The 23,972-nt window shown below is 41.5% G+C and overlaps 1 protein-coding gene across 2 annotated transcripts; it reads right to left on the bottom strand.

Moving 5' to 3' along the window:
• Positions 1 to 632: 632 nt before the first annotated feature.
• LOC142159944 (uncharacterized) lies at positions 633 to 18,743 on the bottom strand. 2 transcript variants are annotated; one of them, XM_075214843.1, is made up of 8 exons: positions 18,682 to 18,743; positions 18,406 to 18,503; positions 18,224 to 18,284; positions 16,833 to 16,930; positions 14,636 to 14,744; positions 11,605 to 11,690; positions 11,034 to 11,501; positions 633 to 5,553 (listed from the first exon to the last, which is right to left on the bottom strand). In XM_075214843.1, exons 2-8 carry the CDS (start codon positions 18,460 to 18,462, stop codon positions 5,218 to 5,220), a joined length of 1,215 nt encoding a protein of 404 aa, XP_075070944.1. In that variant the 5' UTR covers positions 18,463 to 18,503; positions 18,682 to 18,743; the 3' UTR covers positions 633 to 5,217. The 2 variants fall into 2 exon arrangements, with proteins under 2 accessions (XP_075070944.1, XP_075070945.1); XM_075214844.1 differs by having other exon boundaries at positions 18,665 to 18,706.
• Positions 18,744 to 23,972: the final 5,229 nt, after the last annotated feature.

Here is a 23,972-nt window from a genome sequence, read left to right as displayed (position 1 = left end):
GCAGTCTCCTAAGCATTGTATTTCTACAAAGCGAATACTGATAGTAACTAATAATTCTGACATTTTTTTGAGAGCTGAAGTTCTGAGCAGTAATCATAACCATTGTTACAGAGACATGATGCTGTCTGCGGGGAAGGTCTGATCGGACGTGAGAGGTCTGATGGCATTTAGGAAGTTCTGAGCAGTAATCAAAACCATTGTTACAGAGACATGATGCTGTCTGCGGGGAAGGTCTGATCGGACGTGAGAGGTCTGATGGCATTTAGGAAGTTCTGAGCAGTAATCAAAACCATTGTTACAGAGACATGATGCTGAAAGTCAGTGGTGGACAACGTCTAAGTGTGGCCCCCTTCGGCAGGTGCTGTAGAGTCTGTTGCCTCCAGCTGAAAAGGTATGTGGGGAAGGTCTGGTGGGCATGTGTGAGGTCTGATGTCATTAAGGAAGTTCTGATGGGCACATGGGGGACCTCTAATGGGCATGTAGTGAGGTCTGATGGCTATGTGAAGAGATGTTCCGGGCATGGATCTTTGCTATATCTCTAGATATATTTTGGATGTTAGTCTCCGACTAGTTGGTCACCCCAGATATAAGTGGTCAAGAAATAACACAATAAGATACATTTTATTGCCAAATCATTTAATACACTTTCTTACATCAACTTCCATAGCAATGTCATATAACACTAATTTAACATTTTTCAAAATATAAACTGAGAAAATAATTTTTTAAAAATATTAACAATTAATGGCAACAATATTCTCTAGTTTACAGCTTCAAAATTAAGGTCTCCTCAAAGAGTAATGGCAATAGATGTGCGACTCTATTAGACAATTTGAAATGTACATGTACTTGTTAAACTACTAAACATATGAAATACTAATCAAGTACGTCTAGCAGACAAACATAAAAAACACTGTTTCTTGCATAGCACTTAAGTCTCACCTGTTGATACCTCTGGCTCCAGGCCAGTGTTCCTCAGTGACGGCTGCACGCAATACATGGCGATTAACACAGCGTGATTAACACATCCCCAATACTGGCCGGTGTGAGATCACCAAGGCCAGAACTCTAGAACTTTTGTCCTGGACCAGTGCTGTCCAAATGATAGTCCTCCGTGACACCATCTGTGGACTGCCTGGCCTCCAGGGAAAGATTCTGACAAAATCACCATTCCTGCCAAAACTCATTACAGACCACTCTGCTTCCTTCTTTAATACCCTATATCCCCTCCAATGTCCCTGTAATCCAAGGGAGAACCAGTGGTAACGAGAGCGTTGTCTGCTAGAGTGGAGAAGCCACCAGCCCTACTAAGTGGGGAGAAGACACCTAGAAAAAGTTTTCTTTCTTGTAGGAAGTCCTAACAACAAAAGTGGTGAACGGTATAAATAGAGAGCGGGGGATCAATAACAAAACAAAAACATCCCGAAATTAATAAACAAAAAAGCTGAATAGTAAAAAAATGATTAACAAACGAAACACTGGGGACGGAAATGTGTGTGAACATGGGTGTAAAACAGGAGGGTACGTTTGGATGGTGTGTTGGTTTGTCCAGGGTGACCGCTCTTCTAAGATGGCAATAATATTGTTGGTGTGTGTCTAGAGTGGCTGATTTGTCCAGGCAGTGTGGCTGTATTTATCATGTGTAAAATTGGAATTGTATTAATGATGTTTTTTGCTTATGGAGCATTAAATGCAAAACTTTTCTTGCTATCCGACAATGCTGTCACAAGAACATTCTTCTTATTTTATCCAGCGCATAAACACGTAGTTAAAAAATAATAATCTGGCTCTCAACTTGCCTGGTTCACGTTATCAAGGCTAGAGAAAAACACAACTACCTACTATTCTCCAGACTAGCAGAGCGAAATGTCACCAGGACAAAGAAAAACGATAAAGCTTAAGAAAGCAGTTGTAACATCAAAACTATACTGAAAAGAGAAAATATTGCATATTGAACAAAAAAATAAAATAAAAAAACACTACACACAAAATTTGTAAAAACGATGCCCTATTGAAAGGGGATGTTCATACACAAACCTGTAGATATCTAAATGAATCATTTATTATCTTTTCAATAGCTTACATTAACAGCTATATATACACTCAATAACACATGTGGTGGTGGTGCTCTTAAACAGCCATGGTTTCACCAACACCATTTACCAATGACCGTAGCTCTAGTGCGTCTCAAACAGTTCAGTATCACTTACCTCCTAAGAAGGAAGCGTTGCACAGGCTGCTCTGCAGTCACTGCGTTGTTTCTGAACACTTGGTGGTATATTTGCTAAACTGCGGGTTTGAAAAAGTGGAGTTGTTGCCTATAGCAACCAATCAGATTCTAGCTGTCATTTTGTAGAATGCACTAAATAAATGAAAACTAGAATCCGATTGGTTGCTACAGGCAACATCTCCACCTTTTCAAACATGAAGTTTAGTAAATATACCCCTAAGCCTTACTCTTTCCAAAAATAACTGAAAAGGTGATTTTATTCAGATATGCTTTTGACTTAAATAAATGTGTTTAAGGGGGCACATGTCACCTTTAAAACTAATGCTAAAGCTGCAAACCCATGAAACAAAGATATATATTTATTTTTAAAACATAAATTACTCTGTAAACCTGCAAAAAAGACACATGGTGGTGTTTTGTCCCCCAGCTGCTATTAATGATTTGTTTGCCAAGTGTCATGTGACTTTCATGGCAACCACATATGTTGTAGTACGCAGAGAAGCTTTGGACACCTCTCTTCTTAGCATACTCCATCACAGCACAGTTTCCACCTCCCCCTCCTTATGCTGTGTGGTAGGTTAGGGTTAAGTGTCATGCACAGAAACCGGAGGGAAGTAGGTTCAGAGGAAATCTGAGGAAAAATTACGTCACAGAAAGGGTAGTGGATAAGTGGAATAAACTCCCATCGGAGGTGGTGGAGGCTAATACAATAGAGCAATTTAAAGATGCTTGGGATAGGCATAGGAATAGCCTTAAAAAGAAATATTAAATAGGGTTTGATGTTACCATAGGTTAAAAAATGGGCAGACTAGATGGGCCAAGTGTTTTATCTGCTGTCGTATTATGTTTCTATGTAAGAGAATGTTTCTTAGACACACTGTTGGAGAGTACAGAGATGACATTTCGTCTCCCTACTGAGGAGCTGGGTTATCTGCAAGGAATCTTTCTTTATTCATGTATTGTTCTATTATGTGATGTTTATATGATTGTGCTGTATAAATAGGAGCCTCACATCCGTATCCTCATTCCCAAATACAGTGCAGCTATATACCGTTTAGTCACAACATTAAAACCACCTGCCTGATATTGTGTAGGTCCCCCTGGTGCCACAAAAACAGTTCTGACCCGTCGAGGCATGGACTACACAAGACCCACAAGAGGTGTCCTGTGGTATCTGGCACCAAGATGTTAGCAGCAGATGGGGCAGCACGCTGGATGAGTGGTTAGCGCTTCTGCCTCACAGCACTGGGGTCATGAGTTCAATTCCCAACCATGGACTTATTTATCTGTGTGGAGTTTGTATGTTCTCCCCGTGTTTGCGTGGGTTTGCTCCGGGTACTCTGGTTTCCTCCCACACTCCAAAAACATACTAGTAAGTTACTTCGTTGCTATCAAATTGACCCTAGTCTCTCTCTCTCTGTTTGTGTGTATGTTAGGCAATTTAGACTGTAAGCTCCAATGGGGCAGGGACTGATGCGATTTCTCAGTACAGCGCTGTGGAATTAGTGGTGCTATATAAATAGCTGCTGCTGCTGATAATGATCCTGTGCAGGGCTCGGACTTGTTTTTTTGTACATCGCACAGATGCTCGATCGGATTGAGATCTGGGGAATTTGAAGGACAAGTCAAGACCTTGAGCTCTTTGTTATGTTCCTCAAACCATTCCTAAACAATTTTTGCAGTGTGTCAGGGCGCATTATCCTGCAGAAAGAGGCCACTGCCATCAGGGAATATCGTTGCCATGAAGGGGTGTACTTGGTCTGCAACAATGTTTAGGTAGCTTGTATGTATCAAAGTACTATCCACATGAATGCCAAGGTTTCCCAGCAGAACATTTTCCAAAGCATCACACTGCCTCTGCCAGCTGCCTTCTTCCCATAGTGCATCCTGGTGCTAACTCTTCCCCAGGTAAACGCACACGCACCCAGCCGCCCACTTGATGTAAAAGAAAATGTGATTCACCAGACCAGGCCACCTACTTCCATTACTTCTTGGTCCATTTCTGGCGCTCACATGCCCATTGTAGGCGCTTTCGGTGGCGGACCAGGGTCAGCATGGGCACTCTGACATGTTTGCGATGCACTGTGTGTTCTGACACCTTTCTATCATAGACAGCATTAACTGTTTCAGCAATTTGTGCTACAGTAGCTCTTCTGTGGGATTGGACTAGACAGTAGCCTTAGTTCCCCAGGAGCATCAATCCTTTGGCGCCCTAGACCCTATGGATGGTTCTCCTTCCTTGGACCACTTTTGGTAGGTACTAACCACTGCATACCGAGAACACCACACAAGATCTGTCATTTTTGCTCTGACCCAGTCCTCTAGCCATAACAATCCTAATACTTGCCCATTTTTGCTGCTTCCAACACATTAACTTAAAGAACCGACTGTTCACTTGCTGCCTTATATATCCCACCCCTTGACAGGTGCCATTGTAACGCGATTATCAATGTTATTTACTTCACTTGTCAGTGGTTTTAATGTTGTGGCTGATCTGTGTATAGAAGACTGTCAACTACAGGACCAGTGCAAACCGTGAGGCTCCCCGATGCGCATTTGTTCCACTGATTGATTCCAAAGCTAAGTATATAAACAAATATTACTTAACTTGCTATAGTTCTCTTTTCCTTACACTATTAGAATTTCTTTCATTCACAGCAGGTACTGCTTGGGAAACACTGCTACAGTTTGCATGGAGGGAGGGTTCTGACTCACCCAAGTGAAGAAAACAATATACTTGAGTAAAAGCCATATCAGTCTCCACCACAGAGACATTTTGTAAAGGGAACAAAGAGTTTCAGTATGTAGGAGAATGATGATCATCAAAACCAATATTCTCGGTATCAAAGCAATAAGATACAGGGGAAGGAGTTAAGCAGAGAGAGGTGTGTGATCTACCATTATTTAAGGTGGTTAAAGGGCACAGAACTATGGCAGGAAATGGCCACTTGGTGGGCACAGGAAGAAGTACAACCAAAAGAAGTTTATCAGCTTATTGAGTTAGTCGGGTAGTATTGATCGGAGTATTCTGCAACGTAAGTTTCTTCATTTAATTGGTTTAACATACCCTTATATAAAATGTCTGTTATAAGGACCTCAGCTATCAGTCTTTGCTTTTCATCCATTCTTCGCAATTTTGATGCAACAGTTATGCCAAAGGCATCATACTCATCATTGTTTTTAGAGAGAATGGCAGCAGCTTGAGAGAGGAGCTCGTTGCTCAAGTCATCGTCTTTATAGATTTTTCTTTTCTTCTGTTTTCTCATAGGAGTGACTTCTTGTATCTCAAAATCAACATCATCTGATTGGCTGTTGCTGGTTACCTATAAGTTGATTAAACAAATTGATCAGGAATGTTTATTGAGAATGGATGGAGTTTTAGCAAAAACTTGTATTTACAGTGGAAAACCTCTTTCAAGAGAACCAATTTAAATTTGCAATGGGTGAAGGAGCAACTGATGGAAAAGAACGGACTATAATTATCGATAACTCCTTTTCTAAGAGAGAGCCTTCATGGCAGCCATAAGCTATGAGTAACATCCTCTTCTTAAGTAATGACAGGTAACAAAAACACACCCTGGGTGATATATAAGGTAGCCCCCTCCTCCTCTTCCTCCCCTGTGTCTTTCATATAATATAAACACAACATTACAAGCAGCAGTGAAATTGGGCTTCCATGGGGTCTCTCGAAAGAAAAGGAATTATCTTTAATTATAATCTATTATTTTCTCCTTTCGAATTCATGCAGCCATACCTAATAGGATGTAACAAAACAATACAATAGAGAGGGCTACATAATCAACAAAACTCAGCCAGATATGCTGCAAATTAAAAATATATTTGGAACCTGAACTAAGAACATGTCTTCCAAACTGAGCATCCGAGGTGGATAAGCTATCCAGATGATAATGACTAGTGAAAGTATGAATAGATGACCATCCAACTGCATTGCAAAGCTGCACTGTTGAATCCTGAGCCTTGGATCTCTGGCACCGTACCACAATTATCTTGTACGCAAGTTTAAGAACTTCTCTAATCCAAATGGAGTTGGTTTGTTTAGAGGTAGCATACCCTCCGCTGGCCCTAGCTGTAAGCACAAAGAGCTATCGGTCCTCCCCGTGTTTCCGTCCTAGACATACTGGGCCTGATTCATTAAGCAAAGGAAAGCAAAAAAAAAAAAAAGAGTAACTTTGCACCTGGGCAAATCCATGTTGCATAGGAGAGGGAGGTACCTTTAAATGTGATGGCAGATTTATAGTTGGGGTAGAGCATGTCCTAGATCAACTTTAAATTTCAGTGTACAAATAAGCTATCAAGTATTTGTGTGCTACATGAAAAAATAGACAGTATTTAACCTATGTGCAAAATGAAAAATTAATAAGCACCCCTTGCATTGTAACATGGTTTTGTCCAGGAGAAAACTTGCTCGTTTTTTTTGCCTTAATGGATCAGACCCATAATAAATATATATAAATATATATATATATATATATATATCTATCTATAATATGTGTGTGTTAAGTCTGTCTGTGTGTGGAAAAAATAAAACCAAGCTGCAGCACCACCTGCTGGGCGGAGTTATACACTGACCTACTAAATTCTTAGTGTGTGTGTAAAAAAAAATTCAGAAAGGGCTGAAATTTGGTAAACTAAGATGTTTTTAATTTGGTAATTTAATTTGTTAATTGTTAAAAGTGTTTATAAAGATTTAAAAAAAAATATATATATATATATTTCTTGAAGGAGAAGTGACAGTTGGGAGTGGTTGGTGGTTGCCGGGGGTGACAGTGGGGAGTGGTTGCCGGGGGTGACAGTGGGGAGTGGTTGGTGGTTGAGGCCTGGGCTATGGCCCAAATGCATGACAAGAACCTTTTTAACACCTTAAGTAGCTTGATTTGACTAGAATGCATGAGTATCATGCACGGGTTAACTTGTATATATATATATATCTATCTATCACTCTAGACCCAGTGAATGTAGATTACTTTCACTCTCTTCTTTTGAATGTGAATAAAAAGATGGCAGCATTACTTTTCTGATTAATGTGGAATTTAGACACCACCTTAGGTAGGAATTCTGAATTAGGTCTGAGTACTACTTCATCCAAGTAATCATTGAGAAAAGGCTCTTTGCATCAATGTGCTTGCAACTCACCCACTCTGAGGGTTGATGCAACTGCTATCAAGAGAACACCTTTCAGCGTCATCATTTTCAAGAAGACTTTTTGCAGAAGCCCAAATGGGTCAGACATCAGACAACCAAAACAGGATCCCATGCGGCCATGAAAGGCCTGATGTATGGACAAATCCTCTTCCCTGCTGAAAGAACCAACTAACCAAATCTTATGAGGCTAACTTGGTAAGAACATGCTCAATGTTGACATTTGTGCCTTATGAGTAGATGCTGCAAAGCCTCTTTTGGAGCCCTGGTTTGAGTGAAAAACCTGAGAACTTTCTCATTTCTTCTTGTCACCATGATGTCCACTTGAGGAAGGTCATAACTTCTCATCAGTAACTGCAACACCTCCTGATGGAAGGACCACTCTCCTGGGTAAATCTTATTCTATTATCAAGGTTTGACGTTTTGTGTGTCCTTGCCGACTTATAAAGTCTACTACAGTCCTGTTGTGTAAGAAAATTCTGAGATACTTCCTTCTCAGATGAGATTGAAAGTGTTGAACCACTTTCCACACTGCTCATCTCCAAGATACTTACATGAACGCTTGTCTTGTTTTGTGACTACTCGCCTTGCAATACTTGTCCTTGAAGGTGAGCTCCCCAACCCGTGAGACTGGCATCTGTTGTTGGATCAATTCACTCTGGCTCCAGAAGGGACATTCCCTTTGCATTTAGCCACCACCTGAGCGACAGTCTGGTGTTTTTCGACGGGGTAATGACCTGGTTTAGGGAAGTCCTTCTGTAATTTCCTTACCAGTTTCAACTGAAGATCTCATATATGCCCGTCTTTCTCATGGAATTGCCCCTATGGTGGATGAGAATATCCCCAATTGCAGACCTTTCTTTTTTGGGATTTGCTTCTGAGTCTACAGCGGACATGCTGGGGACTGGACCTTGATACACCGTTCCTGTGGTGTCAATACGCTGTTCTGTGTCATGTCTACCCCCAGGAACTGAATTTGTGCGACGGGTTAAGATGGCTTTTCACCTTGTTTACAATCCAGCTGATTCAGAAACCGTATTACTTGAGTATTGCAACTGACACTGCGTTCTGAATCTTCCACAAGATTGCTGTACAGATGAGGTCATATCTGGACCCCTTGTTTCCTCACTTCTACTTTAAGTGTGACTAACACCTTGGTTAATGTCCTCAGATGTCAACAGCACAAAGGGCAAGCAAGTAAACTGAAAGTGTTGACCCAGTGCACAGAGTCTTGGAATTTCCTGTGATGAACATCCACAGGGATATGAAAATATCCTAGGTGAAGGACTCTCAAATCCATAGATCTTCAGTATGTCTGAGGGTGGAATTCACAGACTTCATGAGGTAATGTCTGGTATGGGCAAATTTGTTGAGTCTTTTTCAAATCCAGGATTGAGCGAAAGGTCTACCGACACAGGAGAAATTACATGAGACTATCAAAGTTTGCAGACCATTTTGTAGAGTGACTACTAATTCCGCGTTGGAAGATGGAACTCTGGATGTAACAAAGAGGTTTTCATTGGGGTACTGAAGGAAAAAAAAAAATCATACTTTTTTTTCCCCTTCTTTTATCATCACACACTGACCTCTGATGGAAAGTGTCACGTGTCTACCTACTGATGTCACTGGGGACTAATCCTGGCAATACTCATAGCCAAGTTCTCCGATTTGACCTCCATTGTTTTTTTTAAAACATTGCTTAGAATATTGCCTCCCTGGCTTTTAACCCCCTCACATCCTTGAATCCCTGAGTAGCCAAAGCAGAATATTTAGATCTTCCATCTTACGGCATGTAGTTAGACCTAGCCCCAGAGGACCTCTGGTCCAATTTATTTCCAAAATGCAGGGATCCTTTAAACGGTAGACTGGTCAGGCTAATTTTGATGGAGTGTCTGTTGTCCAAGGACGCATCCAGTGAGCACTCCTATCCACCTCTGTTGATGCTTCACACAAAAATTCTATGGCTTTCTGCATATTCTCAATGCATTTTAACAAGTGCTATCTTCTATGTTTTTCTTGACCATCTGTATAAAGTGTCTCACCACATCATCTTCGCCATTGAGACCATAACCAATTGCAGAATAAATATGTGAAACAATTCTCCATACTCCCATCCATGGGATCCCTAAGAGCCCCCCCATCCTCAATAGGAATCTTAGTTCTAGATGACAAACTTCCTACTGAAGCGTCTACTTCTGTATCAGGGGCACATACGATCAAACCTGCTTAAGTTAAGTTGAGGCTTAATACTTGCTGCCCATACCTTCAAAATCATATCATTTACCACCTGATGTACTGGAAAGACTCTACATTTTATATTGCGTTCCTCAAAGAGGGATCGCTGGATATCTGTGGAACTCTTGATCCATACCCACAGATCTATAAATATGCTTCAATAGCACTTCTACTTTTTCCAGATTAAACATTCTAGGTGACTCCCTTACTCCAGACTAATTACTAGAGAAAACCTCCAAATCTGCTGGGGAATCACAATTTGGTCTTTTCAACCCTTGCAGGGTACATAGATCTTGTTTAGTAGGAAATGTCTCTTTCATCCGAACCAGAAGTTCCTTTTTCTGTCCTTGTGGCTTCTTTTCCCCTTTGCTTGTGAACTGTAGAAAACATTCCTTCAGCTCCATTCATTAGAGGCTTGTCACACACACTCTCTGAATCTTGCTCGATTGTACTGAAAAGAACCAAATTACTAACTAAATAACATAATACAAAGCACCCCTACACTTAGGGGCTTACCTACAGCTGTTTGAGATCTGACTACGACTCCATCTGTGAACCACGTCCAACAGATTCAATTTGTAAAACCTTTCCGTTACCCCTTCTGCAGGGAAGCTCAAAGCGGCTCCGTACACACAGACCTGGTCCTCCATACTTGAGCCCTATGAAGTCTGATGCGATGCACGCAGGTGTAGATTGCCGGCATTCAGGAACTGATGCCAAATCCAATAAGTACTGCAGTAGAACCATTCCTGAAGACACTGGTCTGATGCACCCGGGTCAGCCAGCCCCATCCACAGCAGCTTGCAGCATTGACTAGTACATGGCCGGGATCTCCAGAGATGGTAAGCCCCTACCTACAGAAAAAACACACTACCAGCCCTACCTGTTCTAGAGACAGGAAAAGGACACAGGGGAAGAGGAGAGGCTGCCTTATATAGTATCCGGGATCGTTCTCTATCCAACCTGGAAAAGAAATCTACCCATAGTTACCACTGGAGAAAGGGAGAAAAAATTGTAATAATGAAACCTTCCCTACACATTACCATAATACTTTAACTGCAGAAGATATTTCAGCATTATTCTTCTGATAGTAGTGAAAATAAAGTATGTTTGATCATGATGGATGTTGCCATGAATGGGAAAGTGCTTATTTACAAGTTTATGGAACAAGTATTTTTTACCCCAAAAAATTAAACTGTGCAACTATTTCACAGACTAATGGACTTCTTCTGTGCCAGACAGACAGGAAATTAAACACTTGCAGCGAGACACAGAGAGAGACGGACAGACAGAGAGAGACGGACAGACAGAGAGAGACAGACAAATAGGAGTGAAAATGTTATACCTCCCTAAAAATGGCCCATTTTGACCACTGCAGACATATAAAAAAAAAATTAAGGTGCAATACCTGAGACAAGTTTGTAGATTCCTCAAGAGTTTCTATGATCTCATCGGAGGGTTCCTCTTCCGGTCGTGCTTCCTGGGTCTCCTGACTTGAGCTGGAGGCTGACTTCCTTGGAATATCCTGACCGATAGTAAATTTAAGTAGGTCGTAATACCACAGACGTGGCACGTAGATGTCATGCACGGAGGCAGCAGACTTTTTGGATACTTGTACCTTATTAAATTCTTTTTTGAAGACGGTTCTCAAATTTGCGATCTTATGTTTAACAAATTGAATATTTGCTGTCGGACATACACTTTTACAAAGGCCTACTAACTTTTCATAGGCTTTTGATCTTTTCTGTTTATTAGAATAATCTGAGAACTTCACATTCCATAAACATGGAAATGATCGATACACGTCTATAAATTCTTTTAGGAACTGTGGATTCATAAGATATTCTGAGTACATTTTCTTCTTTGCCAGATCCATCTTAACAAAAATAAAAACATTTAAATATATACATGCTAAACAGAAAAGGCTTTGTCTACAACGCAATCATAACTATCAAAGTGAAACAGACTATTTACGGTACCTTATGAGAGACATAATTATTTTTTGCGGGAGACCACCATTTTTTGTAAGAATTTCTCAGGTAGCTCCTCCTTGTATTCATGTGTACTGAAATATACAAATTGGAAAAAAATACAGATGAGTACTTGTGCACTATTACTGCGAAAGGAACATTAACAAGGGAAAGGTTTTTTTTTTTACTTTTTTTTTTTTTTACTTTCTGATGAAATTATATTTTAAACTTCCAGCTATTTCCAAAGGAAGAGAACTTCTGATGTCAAAAGAAATAACTTTCCCGGCATACTTTAAAACGGCAATGGGTTTAAAGGCCAAACTTGCCTTTAAACCCATTGCCGTTTTAAATTATGCCGGCAAAGTCGCCGAATTTCGGCGATTTCCTAGAATCGCTACTTAATACATTTACCCCCTAGACCAGTGGTTCCCAAACTGTGTGCCTAGGCTCCCTGGGGTGCCTTGGAGATCTCACAGGGGTGCCTCGGCCAGGCCCAGTGTTAAGCAATTACTACTTGGTAATTATTTTGGCTTAGGGGTGCCTTGAAAAAATTTTGGAGACCCTAAGGGTGCCTTGAACTGAAAAAGTTTGTAATCCACTGCCCTATACCACAGCAATCCAATAGCACTATAATATCCTAATGCTAAATACTTGGACTGCAGAGTAAGTGTAATATATGTTTTAGTCAAATCCTCCTACTTTTGTGAAAACCAAAAGCAATTAATGGCTGTTATTGCCTCCCACAAGGTTCTAGGGGAAAGCCGACAAATACCAGGATAACTGATACAGATTATATATAATAAAGATGTAATAAGGAAATACATGTCTAGTGTCAGTTCTTGTTGTATGGATTTATTCTATGTATGTGGTGTAAATTTCAATCAGGAACATTAAGCCTGTAAAGACCTTATTAGATATGTTTCTGTTTTAATTCATTTGAGCTATATAAAACAAACGTAAATTAGAAAAAGTAATAGTTGTCTAATATTCCTCTTAAGCAGACTTAGTAACTACGTTATAGAAGCAAAGGCCCAAAGGAGTATTACACATCAATCTCTTCACAATGATCTTAGACAAACACAAAGGGAAAATAAAATAATATGGTGCCTTTAACTGGAAAAGGATGTTCATCCAGCATGAAGATATTTACAATTTATTTGAGAATGTGTGTCCCAGCCTTAAAGTATGAACAGAGCCCAAGGTTTTCAATGGTCAGATAGTTTATTATTTATTGTGCTGCGATCCAAACTATTTATAAAGTTTATTTAAACGGAATGGACTCTCGCAAGCCTTAGTGCATTAGTTATCATAATCTGCTAAGAATGAGAAAAAAGCCTGAAGCAGTAGAACATATCAACATAGGATTACATATGATTGGATGCAAGAGGACCACTTAATTGTCTCATATCAAACATCTGGTGCCCTCTTCTGCCAAACATAATCCGCTGCAGTTTGTAGTCTCGCCCAGTCTATCACGATATATAATGTGATAAGGTGCAAAGGGCGGTTCAACGCCTATGATACGAGCTTGTATTATAAACCTAAAATGTTCAACCACTTGTCTTAACAAATATGAGAGGAGACTTCTTACACACACTGCATCATCATCATCATCTATTTATATAGCGCCACTAAATCTGTAGCGCTGTACAGAGAACACATTCACATCAGTCCCTGCCCCATTGGGGCTTACGGTCTAAATTCCCTAACACACACACAGACTAGGGTCAATATTGGTAGCAGCCAATTAACCTACCAGTATGTTTTTGGATTGTGGGAGGAAACCGGAGCACCCGGAGGAAACCCACGCAAACACGGGGAGAACATACAAACTCCACACAGATAGGGCCATGGTCAGGAATCAAAGTCATGACCCCAGTGCTGTGAGGCAGAAGTGCTAACCACTACACCACCATGCTGCCCATATCGATGAGAGAGCATCACAATGAGAGAGCATGAACATACTGTCGTGGCCAAAAATACTGGCACCCTTGCACTTTTTTCTAATAAAAATATTTTGGTAGATTAAGACCCAAAAAAACATAAAGAATCCTTAAATGGGATGGGCAAAGTTAGTGGCACCTTTTAGAAGTAGTTAGAATTAGATTTCACACAGACGATTCTCCTTCACTTGAAAATGAACTTAGACCTGTTTCATGCTGTTGCTGACCGAGGACTTCATCTCGAACCTGTCTACTCGCAACCGCAAATCCCTTTGCTGATCTGGGACAGGAATAACCACTCCCACAGACAGGGAATGATCAGCTTCTCCTAGGGCAAAACAGGTTGCCCTTTCTCCAAGAAGACCAGTGGTAAAAAAAAGCACCTCTCTGGTGGGCTTGTCAAAACAGCAGCCACACCAAGGAGGAGGAGCTGGAGGGAGATCAACTATCCCCCAAGACCTAGCGCACATAGCCAGTGCCTTATTTTAGAGCTGCTATGAGAGCCAGCCCCCACCTCCCATTACCGGAGGTCCCCAGTAAAACTGCGACTAGCTAACCAGTTCCTCACTCATGAAATCTGGTTATACGGTAGGAGGCACAGGAGACCCACTGGTGAGAGAGACATAAGAAACTTGACTGGACTTTGCCAAAACACACCAGAATAAGCCAAATTCCTTCTGAGAGAACAAGGGCTGTGGACAGATGAGACCAAATTAGAGCTTCATATCACAGCACTGACCTCAGCACCCCTACTTATCCCTTGTCTTCTCTATACTCTTTTCACTCACTCATTAAAGACCTAATTTAAGAAACTTCCCACCTTGTCATATCACATTCATCAACCATTATTTAAAATGTCCTTAACCTCTTGTTTTTTTGAATACTGACAAAAATGTTATATTTAATTGACAGAAAAAGCATATAAACTGATACTACAGGACTTGCAGTCTAGGGTCAATGGTACACCCAGAATTTAAACCTGAGACCCCCACTCATTAGTTTGCAGAGACAGAGGAAGACGTAGAATAAGCGATTGTTGCAGTGACTGCACAAGGAGAATAAGTGACACACTTATGTATTTAGTGATTATTGCTCACCTGGGCTGATATCTGTAGGGATATCCTCCTCCTTAATCTTCACATGTCTTTCATCTGCTCTCTGATTCTCTGGACCAATATCAACTATCACAATATTCAACTTTTCCTCCTAAAGAACACATAGAATAAAACAATTAGAAAACCCAAATGTAGATGATGAAAACCTCAAATACTTAATCAATTATTTTAAGTCCCATTGAGTCAGAGAAAAGGTGGACGCTCTACGTCTGTGGATACAGCAATGCTCACTGCATAAAATGCTCTCTCCTGGGTGCACAAGGGTGATAAGAAGGGGGTACCCAGTATAGTCAGTAGAACCCCCTCTCATGGATAAAAATATCATAAAATGCTTGTGTTAAACACAACAGGGATTTTCATGTTCAACATTATGGTGTTAAATCAGAAAGGAATGTAGGATGCTGCAATATTCACCATAAGTCATCTCGTTATACATTCCGAGCTGGATATTTGGGATACCGTACAGTAACATTTCAAGGGAAAAAAAAGATACCCAATGGTTAAATATATTCATCATAAAGATTTAAACCCTATTGGGTGCCAAGTCAGCACTCCACTGTTAAATCAATCCCTAACCCTGACTCTCAGGAGCCAGAACAGGAAGAGATAAAGTAATGAACTGAGAAATCCCTATATCTAGTCCCCAGTGTCACCCAATCTAAATGACACAAGTGGGTGTCTCTTCAAGCATTCACTCCCCCACCCCTAAGACCATGAGAAAATAGAGGAGTTTAAAAAGATCGCCGATGACAATGCTGGGTCTATGCGCTTGACAGCGATGGCTGGAGGTTACGGCTTCCGATGAACTGTCTAGACAGGATCGCACTTGTGGTCAATGATTGTTCAGACTGCTGCAGTCTGACAAAGCAATGACTGAGGAATCCTTAGAGTGTCCCTATATGACCCAGAAGTTTTGTCAGTAACCAGTAACCGCTACTTATATGTTTAAAGTATTGTGCCCTTCATGTACAGTATATGTTGTGACATCCAGTGTACTGTATACATCGTTACAATATTGTAGCTATTTGAGTTCTTTCATGTTTAATAAATCCTACAATTCTCGTGGAGAGATGTGTGTCCAAGTGGTGATATACCCATGACAGGACACCGTAGGGCACCTGTTAATTGCCAGTCAGTGCCAGCAGCCCTACGTGTAGGACATAGTGGGTTCGGGATATAATCCGGTGTGCTACCAACGGGTAAAGAAGGGGGTCCAGTTCCCAGTGTTGTGACCACAAGGGACTAGTTATAATAAAGAAAACCAATTAACCAAGGGGAAATGGTAACAGGTCTGCTTTACACCTTAACCTTGGTGGAACAAATTGGTCCATGGCTGGCAGTTCTCCTGTAACCCTTGGTACAACCTCTCCTGATTTTCATCATACTTGTCTGACTGCTCCTTCAGGATTGGTCTCAAAGAAGCTACATCAACCTCCATCAACCATTTCAATCAAAGTACACTAAACCCCAATACGGTTCTCAGTTTATACTCCCCCTCACAGCAAACTAATATCCTCAAATGAGCTCCAAAAATGACTTGCATACTGAAAACATCCAGATCCACTCCCTCTGAAACAGCCAATATCTCCCACTGTGTCAGCCAACTGCTAATAAAAACAGAACTCAATCCATTTCCCTTATAATGTTTCAAATACCCACCGATATAGCATCCATTGACATCTACTTGTTAATGAACCATCCATATCACAAAAGACCCATCCATAAGGAGATCGCTTTGAGAGAGCATCGACTGGGCAGACTCGATAGTTGGTGTATTAGAAAATCTCACAATGCTGATTAGGCTTATATGAACGAAGCTACTCGTTCTATAGATATTACTTTCACTGGGGTAAGTATAGACAGGTAGAAACAAGTAGAAGGTAGAAACAGTATCAAAGCCTACAAGCTAAAGACAGGAATGACAGCAATTGTCCCTAGTGAAGCGTTATAAACAGAAACAAATGGTCTATGTCTACGGACAACAAGCTGAACCTTAATCGCTCAGTGTCATGCACTAAGACATGCCCTGAGAAGAAGTCCCTTTTACTAGTTCATTAAGATCCAATGATAGGGCTTATCCTCCACATTCTCTATGACTCTTATTGGAACACATTATAAAATTAAATTAATACTAAAAATAAATTGCAGAAAAGGAAAATAATCCATGTGTTGCCGATACCTTAATATGTTTATCCAGTTTGACATCTTCCTCTGTACAGTCCTGTGAATAACGAGGGCTGGGATATCTCTCTGGTGTATTTCTGTTACTGGATCCATCTGTAGGAGACACACAGAGATGGATTACGTTGTTAATGTACGATTTATCACACAAAGTGTATATTATACCACATTCATACTGCACCAAAATCCCAGGTTTTTCCCGGGTCGAGCTCAAACGACCCGGGTCTTGGTGCAGTATGAATAGTACAAGTCAAAAATCCCGGGTCTAAAAACCCGGGATTTATCGAGGGGTAATTCCCGGGTCGGACCCGGGTTGCCTGCACTATGAATGGAAAAACCCGGGTTGCACAGAAAACGAGAGAGAGAAGAGAGAGACAGAGAGAGAGACAGAGAGACAGAGAGACAGAATATTAAACACCGGAGCAGCATCCAGTCTTCATTATTCAGAAATGAAAACTGCTCTGGTGATGACTCCCACAAATTGCCAGGGCACAAACATGTGCAGTATGAATGGGGTCAACCCGGGAAATTCCCGGGTCCGAGGTGCAGTATGAATGGTGTTTCTGAGCTGGGACGCTCCGAGCCCCTGCAAAAACCCGGCTTCAAAAACCCGGGATATTGCCGGGGCGGCAGTATGAAAGTGGTATTAGTGACCTGTACAGGTTTCTGAATGGACTCTATTCTCCCAAGTGTCCTTATGATCACTCACACTCAGCTCTGACGCCTCTCTCATTCCTCACTATCATGTCAGGATTTGTATTGTCTATTCAGGACACACTGTGTGTATCCATGCCATTCACAGCTGTAAACCTGGACTCTATTCTTCTATGTGGCTTAATGAATAGACTAGAAAGAAATGGATTTCATATAATGAAACACCGACTGAATAGATTAAGTACATTATTTGGGATGCTGGGCAATTATGAGGGCTCTTTCTGTTACAAGGACAGGTATCTGTCCCCGCCACTTTCGGATGGGTAAGTATCTCACCCTCCCATTTTCAAGTTATTTGATAATCTGGTTATACAAACACAAACAAATAAGGATCATATTCCCTGATATGGGTGGAGGTCCTGGGGGGGACTTTGATACTTTGTAACAGCAGGATAGAGGTTGTGGTTGGGGGAAGGAGGCTGGGGACTGTTATTTAGTTCCAGTAGGACTACTCACTAAGAATGTGGACATTGGGAGGCTGTTACACCAAGGCAGTAAATGAAGGTATCCGTGGTGAGACACCTATATCTGGGAGATTCCATGATCAGTCTGATGGACTCTAGTATGCCGATACCAGGTCCTACCCAATAGCATTGAGAATATTCAGTGGACCCAGAGACAGCCTGAACACTGAGCACATATGCATATTTTCTGTATTTAGTGATTATCACTGACCTGTGCTGATATCTGTAGAGATCTCCTCCTCCTTTATCTTCACATGTACCGGAACTTCACCCTAAACGTGATACACAATAATATAGTTAGGTAAAAACACGTCTGAACAAATAACCAACAAATAAGAGGAGGTAAAATGTATTATAAACTGGATGATACCAGAATTTCCCACTTCCATCTACCTGTATATCATGTGACATGACATTCTGATTTTCCTGTTTACACTTAACTCCATCCATTTGTGGTCAGGCTATAAGTGACATATGGTGACAGGCTGGTGCTGTAAATTCAAGGACAAAATACATTAATATCTGTTCATGTGTGTTTCATTCAGTGATTCTCAACCAGTGTGTCTCATCAATGTTCTGTATGTATAATGTGAAGGAGGGTGATGGAATAATACCTGCTCTGTATAAGGAGTATATAGAAGCAATTACAGACCTATTATCTGAACTTACTGGGAAAAGCTTCGTTGTTCTTGTTGACTAAAACGCCGGAACAGGAAGATGTTGTGTTGCGGCGGAGCTCAAACTTTTACATCCGGGTTCTGCGTTTCATAATACTGCTTAGTTCTGCGTTCCATCATACTTCCTGGTTCTGCGTTCCATTGAACTTCCTGGTTCTGCGTTCCATCAGACTTCCTGGTGCTGCGTTCCATCAGACTTTCTGGTTCTGCGTTCCATTTAGCTTCCTGGTTCTGCGTTCCATCAGACTTCCTGGTGCTGCGTTCCATCAGACTTTCTGGTTCTGCGTTCCATCAGACTTCCTGGTGCTGCGTTCCATCAGACTTCCTGGTTCCACGTTCAATTTATATATATCTCCTTAGTTGTTTTCTCACTGCTTCAGTTATTTGCTAAAGTAATCTAGCTATATTATGTCTAACCCAAACATTTGTTTTGAGGATAGCCGGTGGCAACTAATATTTAAACACTGTTTTCACAAATTGACCCACTTAGGGGCATATTCAATTGTCCGCGGGATTGCCGAAAATCCTGCGGAGCGCGCAGGATTACCGTTATTACAGTAATCCTGCGTGGAAAAACCGTTAATACGGTAATCTACTCGCTGGATTTCAGCTCGCAGCTCAGGGAGCTTATGCCCTTCTGCTCCACGGGAGGTTTCTGTCCTCCCTGAGCTCGCCTCAGGGAGCTGCGAGCTGAAATCCAGCGAGTAGATTACCGTATTAACGTTTTTTCCGCGCAGGATTACCGTAATAACAGTAATCCTGCGCGGTCCGCAGGATTTTCGGCAATCCCGCGGACAATTAAATATGCCCCTAAGAATTAACTTTGAAAACGCACGTTTTTTCCATAGGATTGCTGCTTTAGTCAATTGATAAATTACAGTATATATTCTTGTAATGAATGCCATGTTAATATTTATTATAGACATGAACTTCATGACATGAAGAAGAGTGAGGGGACCCTGGAAATTGTGGTGTTATCTTACTTGTTGATGTTAAAAATAAAATAGTTATGAAGGGATTTTGGGGCCTATTTATCAAGTCTAAAAACCATGTGGAAACAGCTATTCCTGCATGGTTTAGCCGTATTTAATTATCCAAACAATTTAACAAAAGCTTAACCATACTTGCCAACTCTCCCTGAATGTCAGGGACACTCCCTGAAATAGGGGTGATCTCCCTCACTCCCTGAAGAGTCTGGCATTCTCCCTGATGCTGAGCGAGTACAAGACGTGGTTGGCTTCTCCATCTGTGGCATGGTGATACAGTCAGAAATTGCGTCCTATGTCCATGTATTGATGTCTATGGAGGTGGCCATTTTCATGGAGACCAAAATTTAATCAAAGACTGACAGGTAAGACCAGGGCCGCAACTAGGGCTGTGCAACAGGGCGACTGCCCAGGGCGCAATGCTGAAGGGGGGCGCAATTTAGTAATATTTTAGGTTCATTTGGTTAAAATTGAGGGCTTGGGGGGCGGCATTTGTCTTTCTCGCCCCAGGCGCTAGAATTCTAAGTTACGGCTCTGGGAGAGAAATGTAGAAGACACTTCAGTCTCTAGACATTCATTAGCTGCTTTTCTTTAACGAATAGTTGCCTACTCTATCGGTATGTCCGGGAGACTCCAGCATTTCTGAAACACCTCCCGGGAGAGCAGGGCAACCTCCCGGTACTCTCCCCCGCAATAGGTAAGTGGCGAGGGCGGGACTTAATGACGCAAATATTGCATCAAAAGATGCAATTTGTCAAGCCCTGCCCCGCACGCCCACCTCCCCCAGAATCTCCCTGAAACCAACAACGAAAAGTTGGCAAGTATGAGCTTAAGACAGGAGATATCAGAGAGATCTCAATAACAATAATATATAGAACTTCAAAAATTGCACCGATTATTTTTCCAACAAAACACCAACAGTGTCATGCTGGTGAAGTTTAAATAGATTAAAAAATAGAGGTGCGTGTAATAGCAGTCCCGATAATGCTACCTAAAGATTCTTTTCTATTATTCACACTTAGCTTCAAAGGCGGGCACATCTGAAGGGAGGGCAGAGAATACAGTAGAGGATATGCTGTGGTCGCTAGGGCACATTTCTTATCAAAACAACCTGGCACTCTTGATCTATCCAGCCCTGGTATTGGTAATTGTATTCGTACCGTGACTTCTTTACATCACTGTGATTATTCATCTTGCAAATAAGTTTGTTATTGTGAACTTAGCAGGTCCCGTCAATGTACTCATGTGTCGACTTGACCTGTCAGTGTGTATTGCCTTCAAATCATTGTGACTTATGATTGTAGTCTAATTAATTAGGATAATTAGGAAAATTGTATATTAATGTTGTCATGATCTATCCTAAAATTTGAATGTACCTTAGTCTAAATGGTTCCCAGCAAATCTCTTGCCAGCCAAATTGACCTTAGTCTCTCTCGGTCTGTGTCTGTGTTTGTGTGTGTTAGGGAATTTAGACTGTAAGCTCTAATGGGGCAGGGACTGATGTGAGTGAGTTCTCTGTACAGCGCTGCAGAATTATATAGATGATGATGATGATTAGAGGCAGACAGCCCAAGCTTTAGCACCCGTGCTGGTTATTAATTTAAGGAGGGAGGGCACACCCATCTCTTCTTATTTTTGCTTTTAAAATGTATTTATTATTTAAATTTAACAGAAGTACAGAAAGTGGAGGGGGTCAACTCAACACATAAATTAACATTCAACAATTCTTTATGCAATATAATAAGTCAACCAATCAACGAGTGTTAAGCAATCAACGTTAAAGACAAGTATACATTGTTCCAGTAGATAGTAAGTTGAAATAATGGATATATTGTAAGATAAATATCTTCTCTAAGTTCTCCTTCCTGGCGTTTATTGAGATGTTATAAATTGCGACTTACATATAAAGGAACAGTTCAGGGAAGGGGGTAATTGATGTCTTCCAAGGGAGCATTGGGGGAGAGGGTTAGGGGTAGAAAAAAATAGTGTTACCATTTACAGGGGTCTATTTAGAAATCAGAGATTATCATGCCTTAACCTGTTTAACATTGGTCACTGAAGTCCCCATAGATTTCTATGGGGACTGCAATGTGACAATTTTACAAGCATTCTGCCTTGCTTTTCACCACAAGCCTTATAAAATTAACACCAATGGCGTTAGCTTAACTTTTCAATGGAGTCGTACGGACTGCATCACCACCAGAGAAGCCTCTCTGTGTCCAGCGCCAGCCACATCACTATGCGCATGCTCGACCCTAACCACTTATGCATCTTCCATTTGCCGGCAGCATTAGGCTGCTGGTGAAGGATTTTTGGTAAGTTTAGGAGAGGCAGTGGGTGGGAATGTGGGTTCACCAATGAGACAAGAGGGAACGGGGGACTAGGGTACATGTCCCCTTAGCTCCCCCTTAGTCCAGCTCTGATGGCCACCCAGCCCCTTGTGGTGCTCACGTGATCTATTATACACATCTTTAAGAGTTGTGCTACATCAATTTGTTTCATTCAAATCTATTTCTGTATTGTCAATTCTATTCTATTTGCTAATTTCTCTTTGTCTAAGTTGGTAAGTTTGGGCTGGTTTAGTTTGGATGTGGTGTGTTGTCGGTCTGAGTTGTAGGACTGCAGAGACATTTTCTAGTAGTAGAGAGGTATTGACAAATTGCATCTAATCATGTTTGAGAGTTGTATTGAAGATTAAACTGTATATTGCATTTTGTATGTTACGACATGTTCCTCTCGGAACGCTCTTCTATCCAAAATTGTCTTTCTAGATTTGTATGGAAATGCCGGTCTCCCAGGGTTAGGCTGGCCCTCCTAAAGAGACCCACCAGGTGTGGTGGTAGGGGCTTCCCGGTTTTGAAGATTTATTATTCGGCGGCTCACTTGAGTCAGATTGTAGCCTCCTTTGCCCCCCCCTGGTGGCACTGTCGTGGGTTGATATTGAATCCACCTATCTTAAATTTTCAATTCCTTCCTGTATATGGGGTTTCTCAAAACAAGCTAGATCACCCCTTGTCCGTCAATGCTCCACCTTGTTATTCTTAGCTACGATCTGGGAGGCCTGCTGTCCCAATATCAATATCCTGACTTCTTCCCCTCCTGTTCTGCCTCTTTGGGGTAATCCTGCCTTCCCTCCCGGGCTCTCATCAGCTTTCCATAGTCCCTGGTCTACTGCGGGTGTTCGGTTTGTTGGACAACTATTATACCAAGGTACCTTTATCTCTTGGGATGACCTGCGTTTTAAGTATCCAAACCTCCATCCTAAATTTTTACGAGTATTTTCAGTTACATCACTTTGTGGTCTCTCTCCTCGGGGGTGCTCCTTCCCCCAGCCCTGTTTCCCCATTTGAAACCCTATGTTACTCTTCGCCTTTGCGTAGAGGCACGATTTCCAATATCTACAGCTTAATTCCCAATGTACTTTTCCCTCCCGGTGGTTGACATGAGAAGGAGTGGGAGAGGGATCTGGGTTTCCCTCCCGGAGGAGGATTATTGGGAGATCATAAGGGAACAGGCTGCCACCAGCTCTATTTCCACCTTGGTCAAGGAGAACGCATATAACTACACCCCCAACAAAATTACTAAAATGTTTCCCTCTGGTTCTCCACTATGTTGGTGGGGTTGTGGCCAGATGGGATCCTTTTTACATATTTGGCGGACCTGTCCTAAAATATCCTCCTTTTGTGACCGAGTTAGGACCCTCCTCTCCTCCCGTGTCCCGTTCAGAAAGACCCATGGTTCTTTCTTCTTTGCTATCCTCTGATTGATAATGATAGGCAGTCCGCAAAATTAGCATCCCATATCCTTGCTGCAGCGCGATGTCTAGTAGCTAAATCATGGAAACAAGCTGAGACCCGTACTATGGCGGCCTTGCGCTGCTACATTTGGTTTATTGTCCAAATGAAACAGATTACATATCATTTACATGATAAGGACGATAAATTCCATCAGATTGGGCCCCTTGGCTCTATTTATAATCCCTTTACTTCTACACCAGCTCCTTTCTGCTAAGTGAGCCTTCTGTGGTCCTTAACAGTGAGCGATTCATAGGTGACCTGATTTTTGAGGTTGTCCCTTCTCCCTGAGTATTTGGGTAGTATTTTTTTCTGTACTTTAATTTAATTTTTTTTCTCCTCTCTTTAGCGATAACCAGTGATCCCTTTCCCCCCTTCCCCCCCTCCGACCTTTTCTCAACCTCATATTCTTGGAAAATATTACAGAATCCTGAGTAATTGGTGCAACAAATGTTTGCTTACTTGTCTGTTCTGTGACAATCTGTTGTTGTTTTTTGATATTT

The sequence above is a fragment of the Mixophyes fleayi genome, chromosome 6 (genome assembly GCF_038048845.1).
Source record: "Mixophyes fleayi isolate aMixFle1 chromosome 6, aMixFle1.hap1, whole genome shotgun sequence".
Taxonomy (NCBI): Eukaryota; Metazoa; Chordata; class Amphibia; order Anura; family Limnodynastidae; genus Mixophyes; species Mixophyes fleayi.
Note: the sequence above shows the minus strand (reverse complement) of the source record. Positions and strands in the feature narration are given on the sequence as shown.

Coding starts and splice junctions, on each gene's coding strand:
- LOC142159944 (XM_075214843.1), bottom strand. CDS start 18,462: ATGGATGGAGTTAAGTGTAAACAGGAAAATCAGAATGTCATGTCACAT. Junction 18,285..18,405: donor TCATGTCACATGATATACAG/GTAGATGGAAGT, acceptor TATCACGTTTAG/GGTGAAGTTCCGGTACATGT. Junction 14,745..16,832: donor AACTGGATAAACATATTAAG/GTATCGGCAACA, acceptor TGTGTTCTTTAG/GAGGAAAAGTTGAATATTGT.